The 20,426-nt window shown below is 49.3% G+C and overlaps 1 protein-coding gene across 8 annotated transcripts; it reads left to right on the top strand.

Annotated features, from left to right (window-relative positions):
• Positions 1-177: 177 nt before the first annotated feature.
• On the top strand, positions 178-19,899 carry LOC311521101 (uncharacterized protein). Of its 8 annotated transcripts, none has more exons than XM_084629228.1 (5): positions 178-536; positions 6,016-6,142; positions 9,218-9,273; positions 11,120-11,231; positions 11,590-19,899. In XM_084629228.1, the coding sequence occupies exons 4-5, from the start codon at positions 11,192-11,194 to the stop codon at positions 12,753-12,755; spliced, it is 1,206 nt and encodes a 401-aa protein (XP_084485354.1). In that variant the 5' UTR covers positions 178-536; positions 6,016-6,142; positions 9,218-9,273; positions 11,120-11,191; the 3' UTR covers positions 12,756-19,899. The 8 variants fall into 8 exon arrangements, 4 of the variants coding, with proteins under 4 accessions (XP_084485354.1, XP_084485353.1, XP_084485352.1 ...); XR_014711791.1 differs by lacking the exon at positions 9,218-9,273 and having other exon boundaries at positions 179-536; positions 11,590-13,010; positions 14,812-19,899; XR_014711792.1 differs by lacking the exon at positions 9,218-9,273 and having other exon boundaries at positions 179-536; positions 11,590-13,010; positions 14,815-19,899.
• Positions 19,900-20,426: the final 527 nt, after the last annotated feature.

Here is a 20,426-nt window from a genome sequence, read left to right on the forward strand (position 1 = left end):
TTTCAATAGTCTGCTGCTGCAGCGCCCCTGCCTGGGTGCTCCCGGCCAGCAGCCAGGGACCCTCGAGCAGCCGCTCGGTCTCCAGCAGCCTGCTGGGGAGCTGGAGCTCCCGACTCTCTAGGGACCGGAAGTGACGTTGGGCAGAGGAGGACGGAAGTCCCCCCCCGGGGCAGGATGGGAGATGTAGTTCTTGACTCTCCAGGGAGCGGAAGTGACGCTGGGCCGGGGGAGGACGCGCCGGGCAGTGAACGCGCGCGGGGCGCTGCGGCTCTGCCTGGCTCGTGCGGGGCCGTTGGCTCCTCTCCCGGAGCCGGAGAAGAGTTTTTGTGTCTCCCGGCTCTGGGCATGCGCAGATCGGGGGGGTTGGGGAGAGCCCCGCATGCGCAGACGCAGAGCTGCCCCGCTGCTGCTCCCTGGGGCTGGGGGCCAGGCTGAGCAGAGGGTCTGTGCCGGGGAGACCTTCGTTAACTCCCCGGGCCCGGCTCGGGCCCTGCTCCCGCTGGAGCCACCCCGTGCTGCGGAGCTGCAGCCTCCAGGTACCGGAGCGAGCCCCGGGGGCGGGGCCGGGGCCGGGGCCGGGCCGGGCCGGGCGGCGACTCTGCCCCCGTGTCTGGGGGGGACCAGGCATCTGGCAGCGGCGGGATCTGCTCCCGGGGGGCCCGCGGGGTGGGGGGCTCGGAGCTGCTGCCTCAGCAGGAGCCCAGCGCCCCGCGGGCCCGGCCAGGCTCTGCCCTGGGGTTCCTGCGTGTGGCTGGGCGGGAGGCTGCCGGGGGCGGGGGGGGGGTCTGGGAAGGGGCGGATGGGAAATGTCTGTGCAGCCCGGACGTGGGCGGGAGGGGAGAAGAGCAGTGGGGAGAGAAGCGGGGGCTGAGATCCCCTCGGATTTCCCGCTGGCCTGGGGACCCCCGTCCTGCCCCCTTTCTTTCTAGAGAGCAACGAGCAACATCCAGGGTGACCCCCCCCTCCCGCCCATATCGCTGAGAGGGTCTTTGTTCTCCTCCCCCCACTGTACCCCATTAGCTCCCCACTTCACCCGTGGCCCGTTCAAATCTCAGGTTTCTGGTGTCTCCGCCCCATTTTTACCTGCAGTGACTTGTCCTTTTTTCGGTGGGAAATCGTTCCCCTGAGTGATTTCTGAACTGGCAAGAGGGTTAATGGGCAGAGGCTGGGAGAGCCCTGAGACAGGGATACGGCTGGGCTGGGCTGGGGGGGCCACTCTCTGCTGGCCACAGGGCATGGGAAGGCCCAGGAAGGGGAGGGAGGAGCAAGCATCCCCCAGGGAGAAGGCTCAATCCCAGGTTTCCAGTCCCGGCTACTTCCCCCACCCCCACCTTGCCCAACCCACTGCCTGCTAGTCACATTCCCAGACACCATGGCCAGCCCCTCCCCTTCTGACCTGACTCCAGCCCCACTCCTTTCCCCTGGGAAAGCCACATCACCCAGGGCTCCCTGCTGGCCACGTGAATGTGAGGCAACAAGAATCCATCCCATTCTGTTGTTGTTCCCCTCAAACTTTCCCTCTTTTCTCTTGACCTGTTAAATGGTGACATAACATCTCCTCAGATGCTGGGCTTCTCTCTTATATTGGCAGATCCTTAGTTTGTGCCCCATTTTCTCCTCAGTTCTGAAATACTGATATCAAATTCTTGAAAATCTTCCTGCTTTTCTCCGCAGGTGTCTGCGTGAGATCAGGGCTGTTATTGTTCTGAGCATGGCTCAGGCCTTGACTGAGATCAGGTGCCCCAGTGTGCCGGGCACTGTACAAACCCTAACCAAGTTTGGGGCACCTTTTGTGCCAGGAACTGCACAGACCCTTACAGAAAGCAGGGACCTTGCTGTACTGGGTGCTACAGTGACCCCGACTGAGCTCCTCCCCCTTTTTGTGCCAGGCCCTGCATCAACATCAAGTGAAATCAGGCTCCAGTTGTGCCAGGTACTGCAGAGATGGCAAACAAAATCAGGGACCTTGTTGTTCCTGGAGCTGCAGAGACCCCAAGTGAGATCTGGGTCCTGTTCTGCCAGGCACTGCAGAGACCCCAACATAGGTCAGACCCCGCTGTTGTGAAGATCCCAAGTGAGATCTGCACCCCTGTTGGGACAGGTAAAACTGAGATCTGGACACCCACCCCCGTGCAAAGGAGTGCAAGACTCTGGCCCAGATTAGAATCTCATAGAAGATCAGGGTTGGAAGGGACCTCAGGAGGTCATCTAGTCTAACCCGCTGCTCAAAGCAGGACCAAATCATTGGAGCCAGGGTTTTGTCAAGCCTGACCTTAAAAGCCTCTAAGGAAGGAGATTCCACCACCTCCCTAGGTAACCCATTCCAGTGCTTCACCACCCTTCTTGTGAAAAAGTTTTTCTTAATATCTAACCTAAACCTCCCCCGCTGCAACTTGAGACCATTACTCCTTGTTCTGTCATCTGCTACCACTGAGAACAGTCTAGATTCATCCTCTTTGAAACCCCCTTTCAGGTAGTTGAAAGCAGCTATCAAATCCCCCCTCATTCTTCTCTTCTGCAGACTAAACAAACCCAGTTCCCTTAGCCTCTCCTCGTAAGTCATGTGCTCCAGCCCCCTATTAAGAACATAAGAATGGCTGTACTGGTTCAGACCAAAGGTCCATCCAGCTCAGTATCCTGTCTGCCAACAGTGACCGGTGCCAGGTGCCCCAGAGTGAGTGACCCTAACAGGTAATGATCAAGTGATCTCTCTCCTGCCATCCATCACCCACGTTTGACAGAGGCTAGGGACACCATTCCTTACTTATCCTGGCCAATAGCCATTAATGGACTTAACTCCATGAATGTATCCAGTTCTGTCTTAAAGCCTGTTATATTCATTTTTGTGCCCTCCGCTGGACTCTTTCCAATTTTTCCACATCCTCCTTGTAGTGTGGGGCCCAAAACTGGACACAGTACTCCAGGTGAGTCCTCACCAATGCCGAATAGAGGGGAATGATCACGTCTCTTGATCTTCTAGCAGTGCTCCTACTTATACAGCCCAAAATGCCGTTAGCCTTCTTGGCAACAAGGGCAAACTGCGGACTTATATCCAGCTGCTCATCCACTGTAACTCTTGGGTCCTTCTCTGCAGAACTGCTGCCTAGTCACTCGGTCCCTAGTCTATAGCAGTCTATGGGATTCTTCCATCGTAAGTGCAGGACTCTGTACTTGTCCCTGTTGAACCCCATCACTTTTATTTTGGCCCAATTCACTAAATTATCTAGGTCCCTCTGTATCCTATCCCTACCCTCCAGCTTATCCACCACTTCATACATAGTCTGTATCCATAACTTCAGATACAAACATGATACATGCACACAAATAGGATAATCATATTCGGCAAATCATAACTTTTGTGCAATATGCATCATGTGTGGTGTCATTGGAAAATGCATTATAATTCTGTCCTAATCATATTATAATCATACCACTATGCTGAATATGGGGTGTCCTGTCAGGCAGGGTCTTATTTCAAGGCACAGGAGTTGGGAATGGAACTTCCCCTCTTTGTGGAACAGGAAATAACCCTCCAGCCAGGGCTGGGAAAATGTCCCAGACTTCCAGTGCTGGAGCCTGAATCTACTGACATTTCATTAGTTACCACCACTCCCAGTCTTTGTGGCAACTGCAAACTTTATCAGTGAGGATTTTATATTCTCTTCTAGGCCATTGATAAGAATCTTAAATAGCACAGGGTCAAGAACCAGTCCTTGCAGGAACCCTCCAGAAATAGATCCACTCAACCATGGTTCCCCATTTACAATCACAGTTTTTAATCTATTTAACGTATGCCAGGTTTATTTTGTATCATTCTAGTTTTTTAGTCAAAATATTGTGCTGAACCAAGTCATATGCCTTACAGAAGTCTAGGTATATTGCATCAATACTATTAGCTGCAACCAGTGGTGAGCTGGAGCTGGTTCGCACCGGTTCGCTAGAACCAGTTGTTTAGAAGCCCTTTTAGAACCGGTTGTTCTGCGAGGGACAGCTGCTTCTAAAAGGGCTTCTAAATTTAACCGGCCAAAAGTGGCGCCTTAGGTGCCGACTCCACGGGTGCTCCAGCCCTGGAGCACCCAAGGGGAAAATTTGGTGGATGCAGAGCACCCACCGGCAGCTCCCTGCCCCACCCCCGGCTGCAGCTCACCTCCGCCTCCTCCCCTGAACGCGCCACCCTGCTCTGCTTCTCCACCCCCCCAGGCTTCCCGCAAATCAGCTGTTCGTGTGGGAAGCAGGCCCAGGGAGGCGGAGGTGAGCTCAGGTGGGGGAGGAGGGCCACCTGCACCGCAGCAGGTAACCTGGGGGTGGGCAGGGGAACCGCTCCCCGCCCCAGCTCACCTCCGCCACCCTTGGCCTGAGCGTGAAGCCACTGTCTGCTTCTCAGCCCTCCCAGGCTTCCTGCCGAACAGCTGATTCGCGGGAAGGGGGGGCGCGGAGAAGCAGAGCGGGGTGGTGCGTTCAGGGGAGGAGGCGGAGCGGAGGTGAGCTGGGGCCAGGCACGGGGTGGGGAGCTGACGGTGGGTGCTCTGCACCCACCAATTTTCGCCGTGGGTGCTCCAGCCCCTGAGGCGCCACTTTTGATGTGATCAGTGGGGGAGCGGTTGCTCCCCCCTAACTATGCTCCACCGCACCTAGGAGCCAGAGGGACCTGCCGGATGCCTCCTGGGACCTGCCCCAGGTAAGCAGCGCCGGGACTCCCCTCCTTGCCTCCCGGAAGGTGCCTCTGGCTCTTAGGGGTGGGGTGGGCACCCACTACAGTGGCCCACGAGACCCTCCTGCCCGGTTCTGGGGGCAGTCAGGGGACAGGGGAGGGAGTGGATGGGGCCAGGGGTCCTCGGGGGGGGGGTGGGGAGGGGCGTCAAGGAATGCGGGGGGGTTGGGTGGGGCAGAAGTCCCGGGGGGGAAGATGTGGGCAACGACCCCCTCGTGGGGTGAGGAGGGAACCCGTTGTTAAGATTTTGGCAGCTCATCACTGGCTGTAACCAAACTTTTGATCTCATCCACTAAGGATATCCAATTAGTTTGATAGGATCTATTTTTTCTAAACCTTTGTTAATGGGTACTAATTATATTACCCTCCTTTATTTCTTTATTAATGAAATCCAGTATTGGATGCTCCATTATCTTGCCCAGTATCGATGTCAGATTGACACGCTTTTAATTAGCTGGGTCATCTCTCTTACATTTTTTAAATATTGGCACAGCATTAGCTTTATTCCAGTCTTCTGGAATTTCCCCAATGTTCCAAGTCCTAAGTAAATTCAACCTTAACAGTCCACCACACTCCTCCACCAGGTATTTTAAAACTCTTGGATACTAGTTGTCTGGACCTGCTGATTTAAACATGTCTAACTTTAATAGCTGCTGTTTAATGTCCTCGTGAGTTATTGCTGGAATGTAAAGAGTGTTGTCGTCAACATCTTATGATATGACTACATCATGTGTTTTTATCCAAACCCAGGAGAGAAATATTTATTGAACACTTCTATCTCTTCTGCATTATTTTTGATAATTCCACCATTTCTGTATAGTAATTTACCACTACCATTGTTAGGATTAATTTTGAACTTTATAAACCTTTTAAAAACTTCCTTCTTATTTTCATTGATCATTGATTTCTGATAGCTTCCCTTACCAATTTTCTACAATTCTGACCTTCTAACTTATATTCTTTACTATCGACTTCCCCTTTCTTCCATATAGTGTATTTGTAGAGTTGGGATTCCTACCAGGGAGCCACCAGCAGGGTCCAGAGACAGCCCCATCTCCTATATCAGGCTCTGGCTAGTAGGTATGTGATGAATGTGAAAACTCTGCCTAGTCTGTCAGCTGGGAGACGCAATGGTTCTCTTTTTCTACCCTCTGATGCCTCCTGGCTGCTCTAAGCAAGGTGGGGGTGGGACTCTGTTAACATGTGCCTCCCGAAGCTTCCGTTTACCTGGTGCTGCTGTTCTGTGAATAGTGGGGTTGTGACTGGGGCAGCAGATACTGAGTGTTGGACTCTTGCTGTTTCAGAGACCGGTGACTTTCGAAGAGGTGGCTGTATATTTCACCAGGGAAGAGGGGGCTCTGCTGGACCCCACTGTTAGAGCCCTCTACAGGGATGTCATGCAGGAGAACTGTGAGACTGTGGTCTGGCTGGGTAAGGAGTCCTGTCCCCTGGGTTATAAGAAGATGTGGGGTCTCTAAAGAACTTTAACTTTATACCTGTATTTGTCATGCAAGTTTTGACAAGTTCTGCCCCCCCCGCCCCCCCCCCCCACTGTTTTTGCCTTATCTCCCACCCACTAGAATAATTTTTGGACATGTGCCTTTTTGGTGCTGTCAGTCATTTTAAAATTGCATTTAATTTATCATTATTGGATACATTAATAACTATGTTAATAACTAGAGCTTTCATGCCTTTTCCTCATTTTAAAAGGAAAATATGCTGCCTGTAGAATTCTAAATTGAGTAAATAGGTGTATGACTCATGCATGTCTTGTGTGACAGTCAGATGAGCTCAGCTTTTGATAGGAGAGTGTATAATGTTGCCATTCAGGACCCCATGGGTGAAGGGAGAACAGAGCTGTGGGAGGGGAGGAGAAGCGGGGAGTAGCTAATTCTGGGGTGCTAGGACATGGGGAGTGTGTGTGCCGGATTAGAGGTAAGAAGGAGCAGGGAGGGATGAGGTAGTGAGAGACGAGGAGGGAACATAGGAAGCTCCTAAGGTGCCTGGACGTGGTGGTGGCTGAGAGTAATGGGAAGAAGGTGAGGGAAGTGTGGAGGAAAGGCACCCAGGAGGTGGGCTGGGTGGATCAGTGGGAGGTAGGAGAGTTTTGGGGATCTAGAGCTGTGGGGGATCCCAGATCTTTAACCCCAAATCCCTGGCCAGGCCTTTTTGCTTTATAGCCTGCACTCCAGTTTTATTTCTGTTCAGTTTCACTTCATTATACATTTTCCCCTAAACATTATTATTTTAACTCTTGACCTCCCTCTCCCGCTCATTACCCTCCTCCCCATATAACCTTCCCATCTCTATGCACAGCAACCCCATCCACTGATCCTGAGTCCTTGCTGCATTCCTCCCTCCCACAGCAGGGCCACTACCCAGGCACAAATGGGCACCTTGTTGATGATGTCAGGGTGGTAGTGTAGCCTGTACAATTTTTACACCTACATACTGGGGTACAACTTGCCCTTTTACATGGCTGCTCAAAGTTAATTGAGAAGACGAAATTTGGTGAAACACAGAGAAACTTAATTTAATACAGGCAGTTATAATTGGAATTGCAGCTAGCAAGAGATGTTAAGAGTAACAAGAAGGGTTTCTTCAGGTATGTTGGCAACAAGAAGAAAGTCAAGGAAAGTGTGGGCCCCTTACTGAATGAGGGAGGCAACCTAGTGACAGAGGATGTGGAAAAAGCTAATGTACTCAATGCTTTTTTTGCCTCTGTCTTCACGAACAAGGTCAGCTCCCTGACTGCTGCACTGGGCAGCACAGCATGGGGAGGAGGTGACCAGCCCTCTGTGGAGAAAGAAGTGGTTCGGGACTATTTAGAAAAGCTGGACGTGCAAAAGTCCATGGGGCCGGATGCGTTGCATCCGAGAGTGCTAAAGGAGTTGGCGGATGTGATTGCAGAGCCATTGGCCATTATCTTTGAAAACTCATGGCGATCCGGGGAAGTCCCGGATGACTGGAAAAAGGCTAATGTAGTGCCCATCTTTAAAAAAGGGAAGAAAGAGGATTCTGGGAACTACAGGCCAGTCAGCCTCACCTCAGTCCCCGGAAAAATCATGGAGCAGGTCCTCAAGGAGTCAATTCTGAAGCACTTAGATGAGAGGAAAGTGATCAGGAACAGTCAGCATGGATTCACCAAGGGCAAGTCATGCCTGACTAATCTAATTGCCTTCTATGACGAGATAACTGGTTCTGTGGATGAAGGGAAAGCAGTGGACGTGGTGTTCCTTGACTTTAGCAAAGCTTTTGACACGGTCTCCCACAGTATTCTTGTCAGCAAGTTAAGGAAGTATGGGCTGGATGAATGCACTATAAGGTGGGTAGAAAGCTGGCTAGATTGTCGGGCTCAACGGGTAGTGATCAATGGCTCCATGTCTAGTTGGCAGCCGGTGTCAAGTGGAGTGCCCCAGGGGTCGGTCCTGGGGCCGGTTTTGTTCAATATCTTCATAAATGATCTGGAGGATGGTGTAGATTGCACCCTCAGCAAGTTTGCAGACGACACTAAACTGGGAGGAGTGGTAGATACGCTGGAGGGTAGGGATAGGATACAAACGGACCTAGACAAATTGGAGGATTGGTCCAAAAGAAATCTGATGAGGTTCAACAAGGACAAGTGCAGAGTCCTGCACTTAGGACGGAAGAATTGAATGCACCGCTACAGACTAGGGGCCGAATGGCTAGGCAGCAGTTCTGCGGAAAAGGACCTAGGGGTGACAGTGGATGAGAAGCTGGATATGAGTCAGCAGTGTGCCCTTGTTGCCAAGAAGGCCAATGGCATTTTGGGATGTATAAGTAGGGGCATTGCCAGCAGATCGAGGGACGTGATCGTTCCCCTCTATTCGACATTGGTGAGGCCTCATCTGGAGTACTGTGTCCAGTTTTGGGCCCCACACTACAAGAAGGATGTGGATAAATTGGAGAGAGTCCAGCGAAGGGCAACAAAAATGATTAGGGTCTAGAACACATGACTTATGAGGAGAGGCTGAGGGAGCTGGGATTGTTTAGTCTGCAGAAGAGAAGAATGAGGGGGGATTTGATAGCTGCTTTCAACTACCTGAAAGGGGGTTCCAAAGAGGATGGCTCTAGACTGTTCTCAATGGTAGCAGATGACAGAACGAGGAGTAATGGTCTCAAGTTGCAGTGGGGGAGGTTTAGATTGGATATTAGGAAAAACTTTTTCACTATGAGGGTGGTGAAACACTGCAATGCGTTACCTAGGGAGGTGGTAGAATCTCCTTCCTTAGAGGTTTTTAAGGTCAGGCTTGACAAAGCCCTGGCTGGGATGATTTAACTGGGAATTGGTCCTGCTTCGAGCAGGGGGTTGGACTAGATGACCTCCTGGGGTCCCTTCCAACCCTGATATTCTATGATTCTATGATTCAACCCACATCAATGGAACACCGGACAGAGACAAGGGAATAATTGTCACCTGTCCACGGGAGGATCTCCCCTTGGCTGAGTGAAGCGTTTGTGGACTCATTATGTTTTTGGGAGCAGGAAGAACTGGGCTTCCAGATGCAGGGAGCTCTATTGGAGAGAAGACAAATGGACAGGTACAGTGAATGGAAACCAAACTGTTTTCTAGAGCAGCATGGTTCAAGGGCATTGGCCAGCATGGACTATATTGTCGTCTTTGCTTCTCTGTCCTAATCTAAAGACTTTCAATGCTGCGTTTCGATTGACTAATAAACCCTGGTATGTTTTAAAAGTCTGCCTTAGTGTCACAGCACAAACTTGCACTGTGCATTGAATGAGGAACAGTCTCTGAACAGGAGCGTCATTCAGTTGGACCTGTTGGCAGAGCTCACAGGTTGAAATAGTGTTGGAGCCAGAGGCTCAGTCGTAGGTGTTGAAGCTACATTGGCCTATCATTGGGGGGTCCAGTGCACTCAAGGTGCACCTCCCAAGGACTGTTTAAAAGCCAGGGCATTTCACAGATCCTATGGATCCATGACAGTGTCAGTGTGCCATATGGGAAAAAGATGTAAAGCAAGAAGAGCATCAAAATGCATATTTCCTATCAGTCCTCTTGGGAATCCCCAATCATTTCCAAAGTGTATTAAAACCTTCTTTAAAAGCTTACGTCTTGGTTATCAAGTCATGTCAGTTTGTAGCCCAAAAAGACCCCCTTCAGTCAGCTCAAACTCAGCTGTTTCTCCCCAAAAAGTCTGTCTGTTGTCTTCAGTCTCCTGAACGAGTAAAATCAGTCACTGCCCCTTTCTGTATGGGGCAAAGCTTCAAAAGATGAAGTTCTGTATAACCAGCCTTTAGATCCAGCCTTAGTGATACCAGATTGCACAGGAAACCTATCCCTCAGCCCTCCCCGGTATCATCTGGCCCATCTCAGCATCATAGTCTGTGAAGTATTCATGCTTTCAAGGGCTGGCTCAAAGATACAGATAACAGTCATAAATAGGGTCAGTGTTTGCTGGCAACAAAAACAGAGTAGTTGACAAACATGAGCAATATATAATCCTTTACAGCCTGAAAGTGTATTGCGGGAGAGGACAGGAGTCAGCTGTGTGGGGGAAGTGGGGCCCAGACACTGAGCATTGAGAGCCTAGAGCCGTCTGTGTGCTGGGGAGACGGGTCATGAACCAGCTGCGTGCCGAGGAGATGATCAGGGGACAGGTGTTGCTGACACAGTCAAGAGCAGGTGCGAGCGCCGTCTGCTCTGCAGCATGATGAGGGTGCCCGGCGTCCCACTGCCAAGTGCCCTGCCTCTCAAGGGGAAGCTCCACCGTGTTTTTTCTGAGCCCAGACTTGTATGAGGAAGGAAGAAATTGGTAGGAAGTCTCAAAGCAGCCAGTCCCCAGCCTTTTCCCTGTGCCCTGGGGAGAAGTCAGGTGTCTCCAGGGAGAAATCTGGGGTTTGTGACCCTGCATCCCCACCCACCCTCTGTTCAGCTATTCTGGATGTGAAGGGTGATTCCAGAAATGAAGAGTAATTTCAGGAAAAAATGCAGTAATAGCAGCAGTTTCCGGATAACACTGGCCCTAGTCATAACATAAAATACAATAGACTCAAGAGATATACCTGTGTTCATCAGATCTGTCACTCTGCCGTCACATCGTTTACTCTGCTGGTGGGTTCTGCCTCGTCCCCCATTCTGTGTCTTGTCTTGTCTATTTAGATTGTAAATTCTTCAGGGCATGGGCCATCTGTTATTCTGGGTTTGTACTGTGCCTAGCACAACAGGGGCCCACGGTTAGTTGGCTCTTAGGCACTAAGGTAATGAATGTGATTTATAATAATAACTCTCCTGCCACTTTGAGCCAAGGACACTAGCCTTGGGATGTTACTTCTTAAAAATGAGCTGGGGTTAAAACCATGGAATATTCCTTGTGACAAGTATCCCACAAATTCCATGGACCTTCCTTGTTTTCTTTGCCTTCCCAGGGTTTCCAATTTCTAAACCTTATGTGATCTCGCAGCAGGAATGAGGGGAACAGCCGTGGGTCTCAGACCTCTATGGCTCTGAAAAAAAGTGCTCCCGAGACCGTCTGCACAGGTGAGGAATTGGGTCAACCATCTCAGTAACTGTCAGTGAATACAGGAAGCATTTGGGATGCCCTACAAAGACTCCAAGTTGTAAGCTGTCCAAGTTCAGGATTGTTCCCTGCAGATGTGGAGTCATTAGGCAGATGTCATTCATGGCTTCCCACCTATCCTGACTGACAATTGGCAGCAGGTCCCTCCCCAATCTCACTTTCCCCTGAGAGTTCTGGTGAGATGCACGCCCAGAACTGATACCTTCCTCTCTCTCCTCTGGGGAAGGGTTTGGGGAAAATCAGCTCCTGATAGGTTTGATCTCTCCCGCACATATTTTGGTTTGTTCACACCTTTTTCCATTCCTCTCTCTGGTGCAGGGAGTGACCTATGTCTGGATTCTCTCTGTCTCCCATCAGGTGACGGGATGGTGAGTGAGAACGAGGAGACACCCCAGCAGGAAGATGCTGAGCAAGTAGAACCTCGTGGGATGTTATCAGGAATATCCAAAGGGAATGTTTCTGGGAGTTGTGCACTGCCAGAAAAAGCAAAAGCCTGTGAGATTCAGGACAGGCCAGAGGAAAACTCAGACCTTATTACATGCGAGACCATCAGCTTGGAAGAGACATGCTACATATGTCATGAGTGTGGGAAAAGCTTCAGTGGGAACTCTGACCTTCTCACACATCAGAGAATCCACAGGGGAGAGAAACCCTACACATGCTCTGAGTGTGGGAAAAGCTTCAATCGGAGCTCACACCTTAACAGACATAGGAACATCCACACAGGAGAGACACCCTACACATGCGCTGAGTGCAGGAAAAGCTTCAATCGGAGCTCAAGCCTTATTAGACATAATAGAATCCACACAGGAGAAAAACCCTACACGTGCTCTGAGTGTGGGAAACGCTTCAGTTATAACTCAGTCCTCATCTCACATCAGAGAATCCACACAGGCGAGACACCCTACATGTGCTCTGTGTGTGGGAAAAGTTTCAATCAGAGCTCAAGCCTTATTAGACATCAGAAAATCCATACTGGGTGGACACCCTACACATGCCCTGAGTGCGGGAAATGCTTCAGTTATAGATCAGCCCTTACCATACATCAGAGAAGTCACACAGGTGACAAACCCTATGGATGTTCTGAGTGTGGGAAACGCTTCATGGATAGTTCAGCCCTCGTCACACATCAGAGAATCCACACAGGAGAGAGACCCTACATGTGCTCTGAGTGTGGGAGAAGCTTCAATCAGCGCTCACACCTTATCAGACATCGGGCAATCCACATAAGAGAGACACCCTACACATGCGCTGAGTGTGGGAAAAGTTTTAAGCGGAGCTCTGCCTTCATCTCACATCAGAGAATCCACACAGGAGAGATGCCCTACACGTGCTCTGAGTGTGGGGAATGCTTCAGTTATAGCTCAGCCCTTACGAAACATCAGAGAAGCCACCGTGGAGAGACGTCCTACATGTGCTCTGAGTGTGGGAAAAGCTTCAATCAGAGCTCAAGCCTTATAAAACATCAGAAAATCCACATATGAGAGAACTGTAATAAATGCCTTGATTCCGGCTGGCCAAAGATTGTTTTTTACAAAATCACAATTGCCAATTCCCACATAGCGACCTTTGCACCATGTTCACCGTGGTCTGTCAGCTCCCCTAGATGCGTTGCCTGCTTCTGCCTTTTGCAGCTCCCCGTTATTTGGGGTCAGTCCTGTGATTTTTTTCCTATCCTCTTTTCCTTTTGAGTTGTAGGAGTGTGTCTCCCTCCAGCCAGGAATGTTCGTCAGCTCCAGGTAGGGGAGAGAGATTTGACCCAACGAGCTACACTGAGGCAAAAACTGCCTGGGCCTTACATTCACTAGGACTGTACGTGGTGTTGGCTGCTCAAGTGACCTTGGTGTAAAAAGACAATTATAGTGGTAGTGCAGATGTAGCCCAGGTGCAGTGGTTGGCATTGGCTTTCCCCTTGACCTGACCTAAACTCCATCACTTTTCCTAGTCTAAACAAACCCTGAGCATCACAGTTATACTGTCCACCCATTTCAAAGCAATTGTTAGTTATCAAGTTCCCCCTTTGGGAACCATTTTTTTCATTCCCAGTTGCTCTGATGTTGCTTCAGGTTGTGCTGGAGACCAGATATTTTTACTACCATTTTCCTCTCTTAAAATATATTGAACTGTAACAGAGAACAGGAACAGGGCACGGATAGGGAAAAATGTTATTTCACCCTCTGTAGCAACAGAAGAAGATAGGGTAAGTCAGAGGGATTCCCTTATTCCCCATCACCAACCCAGTCCCCCTGTTGTTAAAGTGGTTAGGTCAATATTTTTTCTAAAGGGCTGGGAAGAGTATTCCCTAGTAATGACTTGTAACTAAGCAAAATACCCATGCATTTGGCTCCCAAAGAAGCTGTGGCTCAGGTCCTGCAGGAGATTGCTCCTGAAGAAATCTCCTTCCTAATCTGTTAGGAATCATGTTGCTTACTATTTGGGAAATGCAATCCCTATCTAGGTAGGGCTGGGAAAAATGGAAGTGACATTTCTATTCAGCTCATCACTGTCAGATGCTGCAAATGCGTAGAAAATGATATCTGTGTTGAATGTGATATAGCTGCAGAAAGATACTTATTTTTAATAGATACCTGACATGTGGTGTCTTACAGGGATTCTAAGCCACTCCTGAATTTAGTCCCTAATTTGAATCTGTGCCACCATATTAAGGAAATAAAAGGGCATATTTGGGGGAGTTATACCTCACTTTCACTTTCACTACTGATATATTGTGTGGTTGGTGAAGAATTCTATGACAGAGAAGTGTAAAATTACTCCAAGTAAGGTCAAAGATTTGACAAGAACTCAGGTAGAAACTGCAGGTACGAGTGGTTGATTTTCACCCTAGAGGTGGAAGCTATGGTAACCTGTGGTCCAGGTAAACTGTTTTTAGAACACTGCTCCCCAGTTAAGTGCCACTGATCATGGTCCTAAAGGATGCCATGATTAAATTGGGAACAACTGTCTTTTACCATTTGGAGCCAAAGTTTCATGAAGCACAGAGAGAAACAGCTGATTCCTTCAGAGCCATTCCATGCCTATGGGTCCCAATCTGGCTGACTTGCTGGACAAGAAGCACTTCCATGCTGGGCAAATGATGGTAGCCAATGAGGAAATGTACCAGATTCCAAGTTCAGACTGCAGGAGACATGAATGCTGAGTCCAGAGTCTGTGGTTTGGTCTCGTAGCTTTGCTATTAAGTCATGCATTTGTATCGCTTCTCCACCTGCTGCTACATTGAGAGATTAGAAAGTGTGAAAATAGAGCACAGGTGCTTTTTCTCATAATGCAACCTTCCCACATAGTGTGAGACCCCTTCCACCCACACTTATGGGAGAAGATCCAGGGAGAAATGAACTCACAGAAATGGAAGGCTCCTAGGTAATTGTAGAATGTGACTTCACACAAAGCTGACTGGGTGGAAATGGGAATTAAGAGAAAACTGCCCTATAGGTTTATATTTTGTAATCTTTAAATGAATTGTTACCAGAGACAATGAAATTAAACATGAAGTTAATTAATTAGTTAACCCTTCCTTCCTAGCAGAGGAAGCCACACCCCGGAAGCTCTGCTGGGCATGCTCCAACTGGAGAACACGTATAAAAGTCTGCAGAGTTTCTCAGTCTGGGCTGACTGCCGGAGGGGAAGGAGGCACGCCGCCAGCTCCTGAGGAGGGACAGCCCGCACTCCAGGATCCAGAGGCCAGCCAAGCCGAGGCCCAGATGGAGGATCCCCCAAAGTGGAGTACACTGTGTTTATGGTAGGGAGTGACCCAGGGGAACTTTAAAGACAAAGTGCGTTAGAGCCGCAACGACACTCGGCATGTTGCAGGTGGATCCCCGTCAAGCTAAGGCCAAGGGGAACCCCGCCACTAGCAGGGCCCTGGGTCAGGACCTGGTGGAGAGGGCGGGCCCAGATCCCCCTACTAGCCCACCCACACTGCCCTGACACTTGGGGCGAGCTGCATGGACTCCGGCCACTAGGCTGCATTACCCTGCCAAAGGGGGGGCGGTGGCCATTGGGCCGCACTTCTCTGACACGGTGGGTGAGCTGCATGGACTCCAGCCTCTAGGCCGCACCACCCCGCCTGTGAGGAGGAAGGTATTTGGACTCTGGCCATTGGGCCACACCGCCCTGATATTTGGGGCGAGTTACCTGGACTCTGGCCACTGTGCCACACCGCCCTGCCTGTGAGGGGGAAGTTATATAGACTCTGGCTGTTGGGCTGCGCCACCCCACCTGTGAGGGGGAAGGTATTTGGACTCTGGCCATTGGGCCACACCGCCCTGATACTTGGGGCGAGTTACCTGGATTCTGGCCACTAGGCCGCACTACCCTGCCTGTGAGGGGGAAGTTATATCGACTCTGGCTGTTGGGCTGCACCACCTTGCCTGCGAGGGGGAAGGTATATGGACTTTGGCCATTGGGCCACACTGCCCTGACATTGGGAGAGATTTATATGGACTCTGGTCATTAGGGCCCACAACCCCGATCAAAGGGGTGATTGTGCAGAAACAGGCCATTAGGCCACATTGGGCCGCCCACAGAGAGATGGGCATGGGAGACTTGAGAGTGGCGAGGGTTCGACACCCCATCCCACCCCTGCCACAAAGGGGTGCTGTGGTGCCAGACCCGCCACAGGCTGATTATGTGATAACTTCCGGTGTTCCAATATAATTCAGGTTTTCTTCTAGTTCTCTCCCTGCCCCCTCCTACTATATAGGAAATTGTTGCTAATCCTGAAATTAAAACCTCACTCCAAAGGAATTAGAGTGGAGGAATATGTGAGAGAAATAGCATGGATGAAAATAGAGACCTAGTATAGACTGTCATTGTTTCTATTTAAAATTGAATTTATTTTGATAAATTTTTAAATAAATCATCTGTTAGGAGGAAAATTACTTGAGACAAGATGTGTAACAGCCACAGAGTTCCCCAGGTCTCTTGTTTTCAAAGCAAAGATGTCACATAAGGCAGGACATGTCAAAATCTAAACTGGTGATGGATGTGTGATGGGAGCTTTTCTGGGGTTGTTTTTTTGGGTTTGTTTTTGCAACCAGTTATTTTTATAAGTGCTGAGGCCCCTTTTCCTTTTAAGTTCAACACTTTAACTCTCAGGCCCAGCTCTGGAAACCTTCTCAGAACTGGCCTTGTGTTTCTTTCATGTGTGATATCTTTGGGGTTCACATCCACACTACATGCGGTTCACAGCAACAGATACTTTGAGAAACCTGCTGGGTTAAGTGGGCCTTTTCCAAACTGACATTGGCCTAAAGTCTGCCTCAGTTCAGCTGGATTGGGACACATCTGTATCAAGGGAGTGGTTCACACCTGATTTTCCCAGAGACCTCGGGGGAGGGTGGTAAAATAGGATAAGTAGGAATCTACAACAATGAAGTTAAAGATCAGGGTGAAAGACCCTCACTTTGCAGGTCAAAAAGCCTGTTCTGTTCATTCCTTCTGACACATCTGGCACTGGTCACTCTCAGGCAGCACATGGGGTTAGATGGACCCTTGGTCTGACCCAGTATGGCCAGTCTTGTGTTCTTATGTAAGCCCTCTACAGCCTTGTCTACACTGGCAAGCGTCTGCACAGTCAACCAGATTTCTGCAGTGTAACTTCTGAGGTGTGCACACTGCCAAGCTACTTAGTGCGCAGAAACTGCTCAGTAGCAGTGCTGTAAAAATAGCACCCTAATGAGAGGCATACAGCTTTCTGTGCCGGGGCTACAATGCTGCGGTGCCAGTGTAGACACCCTGTTCCATTACAGCTCTGCAGCTGGCCTCGGGTAGGCATCCCACAATCTCTGTTCTCGTCTCTCTGGTCATCGGTTTGAACTCTACTGCACTGCCCTCAGGTGACCAACTGGGAACGCCACCCCTTAAATTCCGTGGGAATTTTGAAAGTCCCACTTCCCACAGAGACCAGTTATGGTTACAGACCCATCCTGAAATTAGAGCAGGATATTTTAAAGCTTTATCTCATAGTAAAGTAACACAATTCAAGCATGTCATCGCAGAGGAGCAAGCACTCTGTCATTTCGTATTTATTGCTACTGATCTCACTGAAAAACTTCTGTGGTGCTGCTCCCAGCACTTCAGGGAGTTTTTCCTCTTCTCCCTTCCAGCTGTGGTTGTGGGACTGCTGCACCTCTCCAAATGGCCAGCTTTGCTCTTTGACTTACATCCTTTGCTTATTTGAATGAAGCTGTGTCTGCTACCAGTTTAATTCATAGCTGAGACCTCGGGCACCAGCAGCTAATTACAAAGGCTAAATTCCCATTGCCATCAGTGGGAGGTTATCCAGGGCTGCAGGATTTGGTCCATGATCAACCAAGGTGCTACAACAGCTGCACTTTTACATGGTGAGTCCTGCAGCCTATTACTAAACTGCTCTGCCATAGTCTGCAGGGTGGCCTGACTTGCTGAGAATCTGGCAGAAGAGAGACCCTGGAGCAGAGAAGGAAAATGTCCTCAGCAGTCATAGCTGGCAGGAGCAGGAAAGGTTGGGTTTGTTTTCAAATTTCTCTGCTCAAGCCTTTAATCATTCCTGTGGCTCATCTCTGAACCCTCTGCAATTTATCAGGGAAAACCAACCAACCAAACCAGGCTGTTCTGAGTGATGTAACAATCTATTGCCTTCCAAGGTTGAATATCAATCAGATCATTCTATTCACCCAAGAGTTCAACTTTAAGGCCTTCTTGTTTTCTAGTTCCAATCCAATCCTGTGCCACAGCATCATTGTTAACTCATCATTTGGTCACTTCACGTTCACAGAGCTGGCAGGTCTAAGTCTTTCCTCCCACACCAACGTGAAAAAAATCAGTGACAGAAAATGTCCTGAAGCCCCTCTGCTGCCTTGCCCACGAGACTGGGGAAATACATGAGGGAAAGTGCTTTCCTTTCTCCTCCTGACCCTGAGTAACGTTTCTATCTGTCCTTGAGATCCTGCCACGGGGACAAGGGTTGAGGATGCGTATGACAATTTAAGGCTTCATTGATTTGTTCATTCCTTTACTCCTTCATTAGTAACAAGGGTGCATGAGCTCGAAATAATCCAGCTCTGACTTTCACACAGGAGGTGATTTCCAGGCTCACAATTACCCCCCCGCCCCCCCAAAAAAAAAAAAAATCTGTCTTTCTAACCTGAACAAGTTGAATCTGAAGTCATTGAGCCCCAGGATGCCTTTCTTTCATCCAATATTTTTGGAGTATATCACATTAACTGGGTAGGTCTTCCCCTAGGAAGTGTCTGTCCAGTGGAAGCACCCAGTGCACACTCCCCATTTACGAACTCATCTTCAGTATATAGGCCATTGAACCCAGCGAGGGGGGGAGGATCCCTTTGGTCGGGCTCCAGCCTAAGCAAGCTCCTGGAGCCAGAGCCTGGCAAGCCTGAGTCAGCTGGCCTGGGCCAGCTATGGGTTTTTAATTGTACTGTAGACATACACTTAGTGTCAAAATCCCAGCTTTCTCATCAGGAAATCAAGCCCTAGTCCACCACGTGACGGGTCAGGCTAGTCTCCGCTATATTCATGAGGTCAGAACCAACAACTGCCCCTGCATAGGGACTTAGGGGAACAACTTGTCCAGCTTCTGGAACAACTTTGTACAAACATTTCTCCCATCAAAATGATCAAGGCTTTTAAAACGAGAGTAAGAGAACAAACTAAATCAAAACCAGAGAAACTGCTGTCAATCTCCCCACCACACACAGTTTGGGTCTGAATTTTTCTACTGAAATTTTGAGGCAATAAAACTCTCACTGCTATTGTCCAGAAACAAACCTAAACCTCCCGTGAACTATCTAGGACTTTGATTGCTGAATCACCAGTGTTTCAGCTCCTGTGAGATTTGCAGCTGCCCAATACTGCTCCTATTCCAGGGGAGCAATTCTTGACTGCAGTAAGCATTGATCTCAGCCCTGTTCTGTGTGTCACAGGTCCCTCTAGGAAAGGGCAGTGAATGGTTCTAGGGTCCAGTGATCCTCATTCACATCAGGCCAGAACATGAGAATCCTTCCCCTTTCCCAGGCTGTGGGAGGGGAGACGTTTAAAGGAGCTCTCTGAGCTATAGCATGTGGCTAAGTAAAGAGAAAAAGCCCTATATTCTCCCTCTGCTTTGGGTGTTGGGTTTACTCCTGTAGCATCTGCTACCCACGTAGTCCGTATGGATCACCCCTAACCCTTGATGCTGCTCCTTTCTACAGAATGTGAAAGGAGCGGAGGCAGTGCAGGAGCCTTCTGAGGACACAGATCTGAGGCTTTGGGAGAGAGAGATTGTCTGAGACATCAGAGCGCTATAAACCATGCAGCCACCTCCTAAATCAGGGGCCTGTTCCAGCCCTGAGTCTGGGCTACCAGGGTCCCTCCCACAAAGCAGGGTGCCCACAGACTACAGTCTGAAAATAGGCAATCGAAACTAACTCATGCTCTCCCTGTCGTGGCTTCCCCTAGACCAAATGGCATCCCAGCCAAGACGCATCTTTGCTGCGCCCTCACCCCCAATTTGTTAAACCTTTGAATACCTTTTTTTATTGCATTTGTAGCTCATTTCATGATTTCAATGTACAATTTGGATGCATGATTTTCTGTGTCATAAGACAATAAATTTGCATGCTATGATCTGTATTTATTCACGCCATATATAAGCAAATAAATTCATTTCCTTTAAGCATATAAAAACTTTTTAATTTTAACAGTAACTGAAATGTACTAATGTCTAGAAATTGAACTGTCACCAACACAGGGTGGAGCAGTATTAAATAGTGTTACAGTAAGAGACAGAGTTAGAATGTTAACCCTAGTCCTTTAGTTCAAAGGTCGCTTTTCTCACCTTTCTCCTCATGAACTGAAGTGCAGCATTACAGAGATCGAAGCACTGGCCAATCTCCTTTTCAAGTGATGAAATAGCAAGTGATGTCAGTCTCTCATTGGCCATCGGCGATTGGAGATGTTTTATTGAGACTAAGCTTCAAGGTGAGAAGCAGCTGGCCAAATATAAAATAAATGGTGCAGGTGCCAAAGTAGCTCAGTTGGGTGAGTGTTAGACTGAAGATCTAGAGGTCTCTGGTTCAATCCCAGGCTTTGGCATGCTCTTTCATCCCTCTTTGAGCAGGGGTGAGCTGTTTTCTGGAAGCACAGCAGTGCCTTTACCT

Source organism: Lepidochelys olivacea (assembly GCF_965140295.1).
Source record: "Lepidochelys olivacea isolate rLepOli2 genome assembly, chromosome: 5".
In the NCBI taxonomy this organism is placed as follows: Eukaryota; Metazoa; Chordata; order Testudines; family Cheloniidae; genus Lepidochelys; species Lepidochelys olivacea.